The following is a 12,630-nucleotide window of genomic DNA, read 5'->3' as shown; positions in this document are numbered from 1 at the left end:
ACTTTGGCTGGAATAACATTTTAACAGATAGTCTATATATCTCAGGCTGAGCAGGAGCCTTGAGTGGTATTGTCTGTCTTTTATGAGAGAAAAGATGCTTAAACATTATTTCTTTCTATGTTTTGGGAGACAAAACGTGTCAAGACATGGATCCTATTAGGGAATTATATCAGATGCCAGCAAATGGACATTATGAATTTGTTGGTTTATAGGACCCTGGTGATCTTTCCTTACAAATGGAAGGGAAATTAACATGGTTAAGATGCATTCAGTCTCTTATTCACTTGCCCAACATGAATTGAACCCCCTCTCTTTTCCCTATCTACTGGCACCTCTAGGTGAGAAATAAAAACCTGAACAGCCTGCAGGCTGAATCCAGCACACAGTTGTTTCAGGTTTTGCTCACACAAAGTTCTGTGAAGAGAAGATGTAGTTGCTAACATTGAAAATCAGGGGATTTTACATAAATATCCAGACTTCTGATGTCTCCAGAAACTAGGCCAACCAGGCTGCTCTCAAGCATAGCAGAGGTTGGTTGGAGCTGAGGAGAGGCTGCTCCCAATAGTAGGGCATTTGCTGCTTGCCCTGTGACCATGATGCTGGCCTAGCTTTTCATTTATTTCTCTTGCCAGAGAGGCCATGAGTTTGTCAGAATAGACTGCTAGCTCCCTAAAGATAAGGACCCCCTGTCTCTTACTGGACTTTGACTTTTCAGCATCTAATCTAGGCCCCAGCATACAGGGTGCTCTGTGTATGTTTGTTGGATGGTATTAAGTATCTCCTGGATGCACACATCACATTTCTTCCCAAAGTGAAAGTCTGCAATTGCAGTACTTCTCTAGCCTAGATTTTGAAGCAGACTAGCATCATGAGAGCCCCTGATCTGTACCATCTGTCCCACTACCTAAAGTCACTCACTTGTATGTCACTGGGCTGCCGCTCAAGTCTTCACTTTGCCATTTGACCTCTTTCCCTCCTAGCTAGCTCCTCTCTTTGAGGACAGCAATGCACTTCTCATGAAGTTGTTTGGAAGACCGCATGAGATCATGAATATCAAGCATGGCCCCTAGCATTTACTTTTATCATGTTTGTACCAATGCTTTTTCTCCATGTTGGCAAGAGTCTACCCCCTCTTTGTTAGTCCACGTGGTTCAGATTTGGTTTTTCATCCAAACCTCAAGGAAGAGATTATAGTAGAAGTCTCTGTATTCTGAAAATTTTCTAAGTCCACTCCCCTCAGACATTGATGGAGGTAAAGATTTTATCAGGAGATTCATATTTCTTATCTGATCCATTAGTGGCCTAAAGGGGACAATTAGGGGAGGTCACAGCATATAAATATAGGAGATCTTTGCCAACACGGCATGCTCAGAACTTGCTCTTTCTTGAGTACTTGGGTCCAGGAAAGAAGCATGAAGTGGCTTGGGATCCTCGGGCTGGTGGCCCTCTCAGAGTGCCTAGTCATGTAAGTATGGGGACTGTAAGTGGCATTATCTCCCTTTCTGGGGTTTTTCTTGTCTTCTTATTCTTCCCCCATCAGAGTTACAAGGAGATATACTCATTCCCTGACACTCTTAAAGTTCAAATCCCACTTATTGATGTGAACCTTCCCATGTTAAGCAAGTGTCTTGGGGTGGGCATGCAGGGTTGCATAACTCTGGGGTGCCAGACACATCATGACCTGTGTGAAAATGACACTCCTTGGAATGGTTCGGTGCACAACCTCTGCAACTCTAAATGTGCTCCTATGGAAGAGCATTTCTCCTGTATTTGCTTCTAGGTCTTCTCTCTGCTCTCTTTCAATTTCAGCGTGAATGTGTCTCTGTCTTCATCTCTGTATCTCTCTCTTTTATTTCTTCCATCACTTTGCAGTTTTTTGTTTGTTTTTCTTTAAGAACTTTTATTGAAATACAATTGACATACAATGAACAGCATATATTTAAAGTGTACTTTGAAAAAGATAGTGTGGGATGGCAAAGGTAATGGCTTTCTCTGTTGAGACTTCTTAAATATCGGGTATATTCTATCCGTTATCTCACTTAATACCCACTGCATTGTATATGGGGGATGAGGGATATTATATTCCACCTTTTCACTTGTGGGGAAACTAATTCTTCAAATGATCATATGACTCGCCCAAAACTCCACAACAGAACCTGTATTCAAACCAAGTTCTTTGCACTGTTCTTTGCATGGTGTCCTGATAATAACAAGACATTCATAAAAATGCTGGGAAAATACACAGGGCCATTATAATTCAAAGTATGACAGGCATGTAATAGTATGGACAGCTGATTGTTGCCCCTTCTTTGCTGCCTTTACCCAATGTTTGGTGTAAGAATCCCTCTAATGAAGATCAAGACCATGCAAGAAACCCTCAGAGAAAAAAACCTGCTGACAAATTTCCTGGATGAGAACACTGATGACAGGTCCCAGAATGTCACTGATGACCCAAATATTACACTTCTACCCATGAAGAACTACCTGAATGTGAGTGTGTTGGAAGGATGGCACTCCCCAGCACCTCCTGGTGCTCTGGCCTTACATTGGGGTTCATCTGGATGTACCAGGCTGGATGTTGGGGCTGGGGCACCTTCAGGAAAGAGAAACACTGGGAAATAGGGACCTCATTCCCGGAGGAGAAGGCACTCTCATCCTCAGCTCTTGGTCTGTGATGACTGAGCCCAGCAATGATCAGGTGGCAGGTAACATCCATTTCTGTGCCAAAAATATATCATTAGTTTGAGGGAGATTCTTCTTTCAGAAGTGAGCCACAGAGTGACAGGTGAAAGGTGAGCCTTGTCTAATCAAAAGATAATCCAACTGAACATCAAGTTTGAAACCCCAGGCAGAGGAAGTTTAGCCCCAGTAGATCCAGGAAGGACACCAGGAAAAAGTTTTTGAGCCCTATAGCCTGTGATGCTATAAAAATCTAACATTCTGGTTATTGTTACTGATTTTATATTATTTATTTTTTCTTGTTTTTAAGAACTTTTATTGACATTCAACAAACTGCATATATTTAAAGTATACAATTTGATATACATTTTTTCTTATTAGTTATGTATGTATGGAAATCTCAGTATTGTTATTGATTTTTAAAATGTCTCCTCTCTCCTTCAAGAATGTATAGGCCAGCCTGAATCATAGGCAAAGAGTAAATTCATGTCCAATAAAAGGGCCAACTCTGTGTTGTTGACAGCACATGGTCCAAGTTGAGAGGAAGTGGCTTGGGGTGACATAGGAGGGCCACCTGGGGAAGAAAATACTCAAGCTGGGCCTTGAAGGGGAAACTGAACAGCATCTTAAATGAAGGCACTGGGACTTTCCTGAAGGTCCAGTGGTTAAACTCTGTGCTAATACTGCACTGATGTGGGTCCAATCACCAGTCAGTTGAAGAAGATCACAAATGGATTTAAAAAAAAATCAAATGAGGGTACCATTCTGAGCAAAGGCTGTGAGGCATGGTGGTTGGAAAATGATTTGAGGACACATGAGACATCTCAAGGAAGGCAGCAGTCCAGGAATCAAGGGTGGCCAGGGCAGCCAGGCTTGCCCTTACCATCTATCCCTAACCACCGTAGCTGGCCTATGCTGGTAAAATCACCATTGGAACACCCCCTCAGGAGTTGAGGGTTCTATTTGATACCAGCACAGCTGACATGTGGGTGTCCTGCATCCAGTGCTCCTGTTCCTCCTGCCGTGAGTACCTGCCCCACCCCTCACCGTCCGCCCATCTTATACTCCCTTCCCAGCCATTACTCCTTCCTTGGCGCATGAGGGAAACACATCACTTGTATCTGCAGGTAGACACAATCACTTCAACCCTTACTTGTCCACCACCTCCCGGCTCACAGGCCACGCCTTCGATGTCAAATATGGTGCTGGCAGGATTGTTGGATTTGTTGCCTCTGACACTGTACAGGTAAGTGGAAACCAGAAGCTGAGTCAGGGTTGGGCCTGGGAGCAACTGCTGCTTACAAAGGAGATGCAGGACCAACTGGGAGGGCCTGTCTTTCCCAACTGGGAGGGCCTGTCTTCCCCAACATCCCCTAGTGGCAGGCCACCCTCCCCTCAGGGAATGTCCCTAGGGATATAGCACTGCTGCTGACACACAAACTTCCAGAACAGCTAACCCAGAGTGTGGCCTGGGGTGTGGATTTGTAGCTCCTTTGCCCATGAGCAGCTCAAGGTTCACTTTGCTGGGAGGCGAGAGAGGGGCAAAAATCCCTAACCCTAACCCACTTTTCTACTCTCAGACTGTACCGGGCACTTTCACAGTAATAGCATGTTTAATCCTGGAACAAACTCACACAGCAGGTACTATAATTAGCTCCATTATACGGAAGAGGTAACTGAGGTGCAGAGAGCCAGGACCCTGCAAAGGTCACACATTTAGTAAGCGGTGGAGCTGGCCTGAAGTCAGGATTCTTGATGGTATGAAGATATTTGGGGGGGGAGGATAAAACTGATGTTGGGCACCTGGGGTCAGCCGATTGCTTCAGGCATCTGGGCAGGGAAAGCAGGGGCCACAGATGTGGGAAGGGCCTGAAAAATGGTTTTTCACTGTAGGGGGCCTTTGAGAGCCCAATAAAATCTATGGCCTGCCTCCAAGGAGGGCCTGAGTACTCTCTGTCTCTCTCTGTCTCTCTCTGTCTCTCTCTCTACCTCTGACACATAAAACCCCAAAAGCATTTTCCTATGCAGAATTTTCATAAGAACTGTGGCATCAACATTGTATAAAGGTCTTCTCTCTTCTTGGGCAGATGCAGAATCCACAATGCATTTCAATGAATTTGGTCCATTTCTGTCATCTGATCAGAGTGATGCCAAAGAGAAGACCACCATGCTCTCTAATCATTTTGTCCTCAAGTAGGAACCATTTGGTCCTGCCCTGAATCTTAGTTTCCCCACTCATACATGAGGCCATTTTGACTCCCTTCAGATGGTGTGGGCAGAAGGCGCAGGTGTTGGTTAAAATCCATAGTTCTGCACAAATGGAACCAGATTACCTGCCCCTGAATGGTCTAACCATCTGTGGTCCACCCAGGGCACAGTCAGGCCTCAGGTCTTCTCTGAGATGTTGGTAGCATCTCCTTCCTAGCCCAGTCGCAGATCCATATCCCAAACATTTATGGGGGAACACTCTCCTCCCCCACAGATCATGAACCTTGTTGACCTGGGCCAGGAATTTGGGCTGAGCGTGAAAGAGACTGGGTTTGATAATTCAATCGCTGATGGCGTCCTGGGCCTGGCCTACCCCAGCCGTGCCTCCAAAGGGATCACCCCTGTCTTTGACAGGCTGAAGACACGAGGCCTCATTTCTCAGCCTGTCTTTGCCTTCTACTTGAGCACGTAAGTCTGAGCCTGACAAGCCCTCTCTCTAAATCAACTGTAAGATACTGTCTGATTCATGAAAAGTTACAGACCACCTGATCAGAGTTTTCCTGAGAGACTGCCTACCCCAGCATAACTACAGCCCCAGGGCCACCACTGGCCCCACCACTGGTTTCTCTAAATTAAATTTTCCTGGAACACAACCATGCTCATGGGCTCAAAGACAGCTGCTTGTTCCAGAGGGTTGGAGGGAAGAGAGAGAGTAATGGAAGGTGTCAGGCTACAGGTTGGAGGGAAAGGCAGCAGGGTTTACTGATGGATTTGATTTGGAAGGAAGGAGAGGCATGGCGGAAATATTTTCTTCCTCATTAACATTGTACTGGGAGCCCAGGACCAGCTACACGATTGGCAGGAGCCAATGCAAAATGAAAATGTGGGACCTCCTGCTCAAAATGTGTTAAGAATTTCAAGACAGGGAGAGCAGAGGTGTGGTGCTGAGGGTGGGACCCCATGGATGGCACAGGTCACAGGCCCATGAAGCCAAGCCTGGGTAAGCCTGAACCCATGCACTTAGTGCACTAGGGCCTCAGCTTTTCTGAAAAATGACGGGTTACACAAAGAAGACGGCAGAGCCCTCAAATATGGTGTCCTCTGAAGGTATCTCTGAGCACTTTGCTTGGAGAAGGGGAATATGCCCTCTTCAGAAGGGTGGTGGTCGGAGCCCAGCCAGGCTGTCCAGTTTTGAACCTTTTCTGTGCCACTTATTATTCGGTGACCCACCCTGGTCATGTAATTAATCCCTCCATGCCTCAGTTTCTGCATTTGTAAAATGAAGACCATAGTAGTGTCTCTGATGGGTGGATAAGCAGAGCCCTCAGACAGTGAGTGGCGTTATTCTCTGACAAAGAGCCCTCCCTCTTCCTTCTCTCCTCAGCCGGAAGGAGAATGGCAGTGTGGTGATGCTTGGTGGGGTGGACCACAGCTACCACAAAGGAGAGCTGAAGTGGATACCAGTGTCCCGAGCCCACTTCTGGCAGATAACCATGACCAGGTAAGCCTCTCCCTCTGAGGGCCATCTGTAGTGATGCTCCCACAGGTACACACAGACAGACACATGCAGACACATACAAATGCTTACACAGACACACAGTCACACACAGACATATATGCTCCAACCACAAAGACACAGAAATAAACACACACAGACACACATATAAACACACACATTGGCACAAATATAAACATGCACAGGAACACAGATATACACACAAGCGTGCACACACACACACAGATACATATACAAACACACATCCAAACAAACACATAAACACCCATTGGCTCAAAATCACCCCAGTCCTCCCGACCAGGGCCCTGACCAGGATCCTGAACATGGTCCTGAGAGGTGTGTGCAGTCTGGACAGGGCTGCACACACTGCACTGCGAAGCAGATGACAGGCTTTGAGGACCCTAAAGTGCAGTGAAAAGAGGATCAGGGAGAATTTCACCAGCCTAAACAGAGATGAGACAAGATTACCAACTCTCCAGGGCTACTCAGGACCAAAGGAGTTCTTAGTACACAATAATCCTAGTTTATAAACAGGGAAAGTCCTTCACAAATTTGGAAAGGTGGTCTCCTTAGGAAAAAGATTAACAGCAGTGGAGAGAGGTTGGCTGCATTCTTGAGACTTGAAAGTACCCATACAAAGAGACAATTCTGCTACCCATTGCCACACAATCTCACATCCCGGAAAACTTGTGGGGCAGAGGCTGTGGCAGAGAGAATCAGGAAGCTGGGATCCAGGAGTGACCTGAGAACAAGGGTAAATAACTGATGAGATTCTGTGTGATACCCTTAGCCAGAAGAATATGGGTCCTTTGGAGGCCCCTGGGCTAGCTTGGGCATCTCCTGGTCGGTGGCCTTAGTGTCTGAGCCGGGTAGGAATCCATGCTGGGAAACAAGTTCCCCCAGGGCAGCCTGTGTCTCCCTCCCCACCACTCTGAGCACCTGCTGCTCCAGAGAACCTCCAGTTTCACTGTGTGAATTGACTCATTATTTGTCAGACACCACACACAGCTCTCTGGTTATTCCTCAGGCATATTTTCACTCACTCACTCACTCACTCACTCACTTATTTATTCATTAATTCACTCAAAAAAGATACATTGTTCATCCATTGTGTGCTGGGCACTTGAGGGAGGCACTGAGGATAAACCTTGCCCTTACATCTAGTGAGGCAGACATACATCAAATGAGTCACACACATAAGGAGTTACCGCATCAGTATTTGCTACAAATAAGCAAGAATCTTCATAGAGAGAGTGACCAAGACAGAAGGCAGATCTACTCTGGGGGAATTCTTGCCTGAAAAAGGGACATTTAAGCTGGAACCTGGAAGATGAGGAGAAGTAAGCTAGACAAAAGGCATGGGAGTCCTCTAGGAAGGGTGACCAGCACATGCCAAAGCCCTGAGGCACCAAAGAGCCTCATGCATTCAAAAACTCAAAGGAAGTCAAAGAAGTTTGTGTGACTAGAGCAAACGGAACCAGAGTCAGGGCATGTCCTGAAGTGTCGTTTTGGAAGTGGTCTGGGAGGGGGGCAGCCGTGGGGGAAGACTTCAGAATGATCCTGGTGCCCACTTTGTCCCACTGTCTCTCAGCATCATCATGAATGGGAAGATTGTTGGTTGTTACCTTGGATGTGAGGCTATTCTGGATACCGGGACTCCATTGCTGGTTGGCCCAACAAAACTGGTCACCGCCATCCATAAGCTTGTCAATGCCACGCCTTCTGGTCAACAGGTGAAGGGACATGCTACGGGGTCACTCTGGGGCTTTCCACACACCAGGGATCAGCTGAGCCAACCCCTCTCCTCTATATCTAACAGTACCTGGTTCCATGTGGCAACATTAGAAAACTGCCTACAATTATCTTCACCATCAATCACATTGACTATCCAGTGCCTGCTCAAACCTACATCTGGAAGGTGAGAGGAAAACCCTGGGGGCTGATTCTCAAATCTGGGTCTTTCAGGAATCCTTGGGCTGCTGCTGGGAGGAGGGCGCCCTCTGGAGGCCAAGTCACACCACTGCAGCTGCTGAGCCAGCAGACTAGGCCAGTGCCTCTCACAAAACTAACCACTTGAGCATAAAGGGCAGTCTGGGACATCCATCATCCTGGAATAAATGCAGACACCACCCTGTGCCAGCATGGTGTGAGGCACAAATAGAGGGGAATATTAAGCGCCTCTGCCCTCAAAGAGCTTCAGTTCCACCAGAGCCCTCAGATGGATGAATATGGAAAGTCAGCTCTAGCAATCCCTGAAATAGGCCAAGTGGCCAGTGAGTTTGGCTGGGGTCAGTCTCAGTGTGCTGTCCCACCGTCATAATTAACATTCTCCCTTCCCATATCGAAAGTTTACTGATTGGATCATCCATTACATGGTTCCCCTAGTCTAGGTGCACCTTCTGCTTGCTAAGCCCCAACTACCCCTCTGTGAGTTGAGCCACCAGACCCCTCTGTGGGGGTGTTGGGTGCTCATGTGAGTAAAGTATGCACAGTAACTGCACGGCCCAGGCAAAAGGTTGAGGCTTAATGACCCCTCCCTATGACAATTTAGAGGCTGATGGGCTCAAAGAAGGCTTTCAGGAAGAGTGGGAATTTCAGTGATATGAAACCCCCAGCCTCATGCAGGCATAAGGAGGTCTGCTTGGGGTGAGGCAAATCTACACTGGACTCCATTCAAATGGCACCCCCAGAGGCTTTGCTAAGTGTTTCTGGGTCCGGATTAGGGATGATGAGGGCTGCAGACGAGGGGAGCACCAGGGTAAGTCACCCAACCTGGCCTGGAGTGCTGGAGTGGCCAGGGAGGGTGAGCTTGGGTCCAGGAAGTCTTCCTAGAGGGGTTGAGCACAGTCTCAAAGAACAAGTTGGAGGGAGGAGGGAGAAGGAAGGGCATTCTCTGCAGAGAAAAGAGCGAGCATGGGTCAGAAGGAAAGAACGGGAATGATGGGCCATTCTTGTCCCTTTTTTTTTTTTTTGATTGTATTGAAGTATACTTGATTTAAAAAGTTGTGTTAATATCTGCTGTACAGGAAAGTGACTCAGTTATGCATATATATATATATATATATACACACACACACACATACATATTTATAAATATTTTTTCTATTCTTTTCTATTATGGTTCATCATGGGATATTAAATATTGTAGTACCATGTGCTGTACACTAGGACCTTGTTATTTATCCATTCTCTATATAGTAGTATGCATCTGCTAATCCCAAACTCCAAAGCGTCCCTCTCCTACCCCGTTACCTCAGGGCAACCACGTGTCTTGGCTGTGTTTGTTTTTGGAAGGGTACCCACTTCCCCATCTGCTGAGACAGGAATTTGGTTCTTACTAAAGGAGGGAAATAAAACTGAGAAGCCACCAGCTCTGGATACTGAGGGGCGTGGAAGGTAAAGGATCAGGCTAACTGGGGTGTATTTCTATCTTCCCCAGAGTCCTGCTGGACCTTGTATCAGCTTTCTACGAGGGGGCACAGAGACCTTGAAGCAGCCGGAGACGTGGGTCCTGGGTAATGCCTTCCTGAGGCTGTATTTCTCTGTTTATGATCGGGGAAACAATAGGGTTGGCCTGGCTCCCGCAGTGTAACTGCTGGGGCTGCTACAGGAATCAATTAGACTCACTCCAAACACACACTGACACACACCTAGGGCACTCCCACCCGGGGATGCTGGTGGACTGTGTTTGGAGCTCTGCAAAGCCCTATTCTCAGTAAAGAATAAATGATTCTTTTCCCAATGGTGTTAATACGAATCGGTACCTCTTGTTGGGTTGGGGAGGTGCATCATAATAGGGCAGGATCTAGAACATCCTCTGAACCAATGTGAGAGAAGCCCACCTCCAACTGGCTTCAGGGAAAGGGGAGACTTACTGAAAGGGTATTGGGCATATGGAACATAGGAATCAGAGCAGATCCAAACATCTCAGTGACTGGACCCAAGAAATCAGAAGCCATCAGCTCACTCTTTCTCTCCCTCACTCTTTCCCATCTCTCATCTTTGATTCTCTTGGCCTGACATCTTTCCTCCCTCATGCTTCTTCACATATATCTCCAAGGCATGTACCCCAGAAGCAAACAACTCAGGAAACATCGTGGTACCAGAGAGGGCTCTGATTGATCCACGTCAGATCAAGTGTCCAGCCCTTGACCATCCATCCTGACAGGCACATGGAGTAATATGAATGGATTTACTTGGTCACGTTGCCTTGCCCCATATGATTGACAGTTTCTTCAACAACACGTGACTGGAGCAGGGGTGAGGAAGCCACAAAGGAAGTTGCAGGGGGGCGTTCTAGACCATGGAGCAGTTAGCAACAGCCCCACAAACTCTGCCACCTCCTCATTCAGAGGGATAGAAAGCGGTAATAAAAACAGATTCTATTCTTCCCACTTCAGAGGAACTCTGGCAGTGGCCTTCTGTTCCAGGGGGTTTCTGGGTGAGGCCCTGAAACCTGAGATGGTTCCCCTTGGTTCCTTTACCCCAGTCATCAGCTCTCTGCTACCCATACAGTGGGTGTCCTTTCTAGCCCCACTTGCCGAGTGACGGACCGTGTGGATCCCTAGCCTGCCCCACCCCTCCAGGGCCCAGCATGTTCCTTCCCTTGGCCTCCAGGTGTGTTGAGGAAGATGCCACTCATATAAAGGGGGACTCAGGGTGCACAAAGCCTTCAACCTTTCTGAGATTCCTCCAGGGGCAGATCAACAAAGCATTTGGTTTAAGTTGCCATGGTTTGGCACAATTAGATTAGAAGCATCACTTCTTCCCAACTGTAGACCCTTGGCAGAGGCCCAGCTTGAGGACAGCAAGGGTCAGAGGTGGAGGGAAACTGAGTGAAGAAAAGGAGCAGGAAGGAGTAAATAAGGTGGAAAACACACCCCGATGCAATGCATAGTATAAGACTTTAAGTAGGCAAGAGAAACATGAGTGAAAGGGATGTCTCCCTTCCTTCTTCATCATTTCAGTCAGTCCAAATTGACTGAGAACCTACAGTGTGCCAGGGGCTGTGGTGGACCCCAGGGATAGAGGGCTGGGTTAGGAACCCACCACCAGTTCATGGAGACAGATAAAGAGACAACCCTAAATGGGGAGGGCCAGATGGAAACAAACAACAGAGCTGTGGGTAGCAGGTCAGAGGAGTGAGGGGCTTCCTTTACTTGGAAGCAGGGAATGGCTACAGGAGGGCTAGAGTGGCGTCACTGACTTCCAACTTGCCACCATACTTTGAAACATACCAATAAGGCCTCTAGTTACTATGTGTGTGCAGATCTGCCATATGTCCAGGGTGACTTGTGCCTGGTCCCTTTGGGTTGGCACTGGATTATGATGGGCTTGAGGGAACTGAAAAAGGACCGATTGCAAAACTGATAAAGGGGGAAAGGTGAGAGCAGAAACATTATATTTTCTTTTTTAACAGCAAAATCATGGTGTGGGCTTAATGGAGATTTAAATGACCAATTTGTCAAATTTCTTTTCCAAGCAGTCTTCATGGAACCCTAAGCAATGTCTCTCTCTTTTGAGAAACTCTAATAATAATAATAATAATAATAATAATAATAATAATAGATCAGGTTAATAGCATATGCCATTTCCCTGTGTCTTCATGAGCCCCTGCAGGGCATGACCCCCACTATACAGATGCAGGAAGTCTCCTCCAACTTCTGGCCCCACTACTGGTGACAGGCACAGAATTGGCCCTCAATAAATACATGTTGAATAAATGAATGGATGACTTGGTAGATGCTTCTGCTAGAACACACTGCTGCATCCATGTTGGGAGACCTATGGCATCAGCAGGGCTAACTGCCATATCAACCAGAAAAAGTCAGGTTTTGCTTCCCTAGATGAGCCTAAGGCTGGGGCTAGAACTGTGTCTGCTAATGAGCTGACTGTTCTTCAGGCTCTGTATCTGCAGCCTGAGCTACCAACAGGAGGATAAATTCTGGTCTTCATCTTTTTTTTTTTTTTGGCCTCACTTCATGGCATGTTGTATCTTAGTTTCCCATCCAGTCATCAAACCCACATCCGCTGCATTGAAATCTTGGAATCGTAACCACAGGATCACCAGGGAAGTCCCAAAGTCCGATCTTCAAGGCAACAATATTCCTCCACCTTCCACTTTTATTCTTTACCCACCACAGACCAGAGGGATTTATACCCACCACTGGCAATAAATATAGAAAAAACAGGAAAATAATAGATCTTGGATCCTTCTTGAAATAATG

General features: G+C 46.8%; 1 protein-coding gene across 1 annotated transcript; it reads left to right on the top strand.

Annotated features, from left to right (window-relative positions):
* The first annotated feature begins 1,394 nt into the window (after positions 1-1,394).
* Positions 1,395-9,995, top strand: LOC130849916 (pregnancy-associated glycoprotein 2-like). The gene is made up of 9 exons (XM_057729166.1): positions 1,395-1,465; positions 2,340-2,490; positions 3,585-3,702; positions 3,807-3,925; positions 5,162-5,355; positions 6,272-6,388; positions 7,995-8,136; positions 8,223-8,321; positions 9,843-9,995. The coding sequence occupies exons 1-9, from the start codon at positions 1,413-1,415 to the stop codon at positions 9,993-9,995; spliced, it is 1,146 nt and encodes a 381-aa protein (XP_057585149.1). The 5' UTR covers positions 1,395-1,412.
* Positions 9,996-12,630: the final 2,635 nt, after the last annotated feature.

The sequence above is a fragment of the Hippopotamus amphibius genome, chromosome 3, assembly GCF_030028045.1.
Source record: "Hippopotamus amphibius kiboko isolate mHipAmp2 chromosome 3, mHipAmp2.hap2, whole genome shotgun sequence".
In the NCBI taxonomy this organism is placed as follows: Eukaryota; Metazoa; Chordata; class Mammalia; order Artiodactyla; family Hippopotamidae; genus Hippopotamus; species Hippopotamus amphibius.
The sequence above is the reverse complement of the archived record's forward strand: the minus strand, read 5'-3'. Positions and strand labels throughout refer to the sequence as shown.

Coding starts and splice junctions, on each gene's coding strand:
- LOC130849916 (XM_057729166.1), top strand. CDS start 1,413: ATGAAGTGGCTTGGGATCCTCGGGCTGGTGGCCCTCTCAGAGTGCCTA. Junction 5,356..6,271: donor TTTGCCTTCTACTTGAGCAC/GTAAGTCTGAGC, acceptor TTCTCTCCTCAG/CCGGAAGGAGAATGGCAGTG. Junction 6,389..7,994: donor TGGCAGATAACCATGACCAG/GTAAGCCTCTCC, acceptor ACTGTCTCTCAG/CATCATCATGAATGGGAAGA.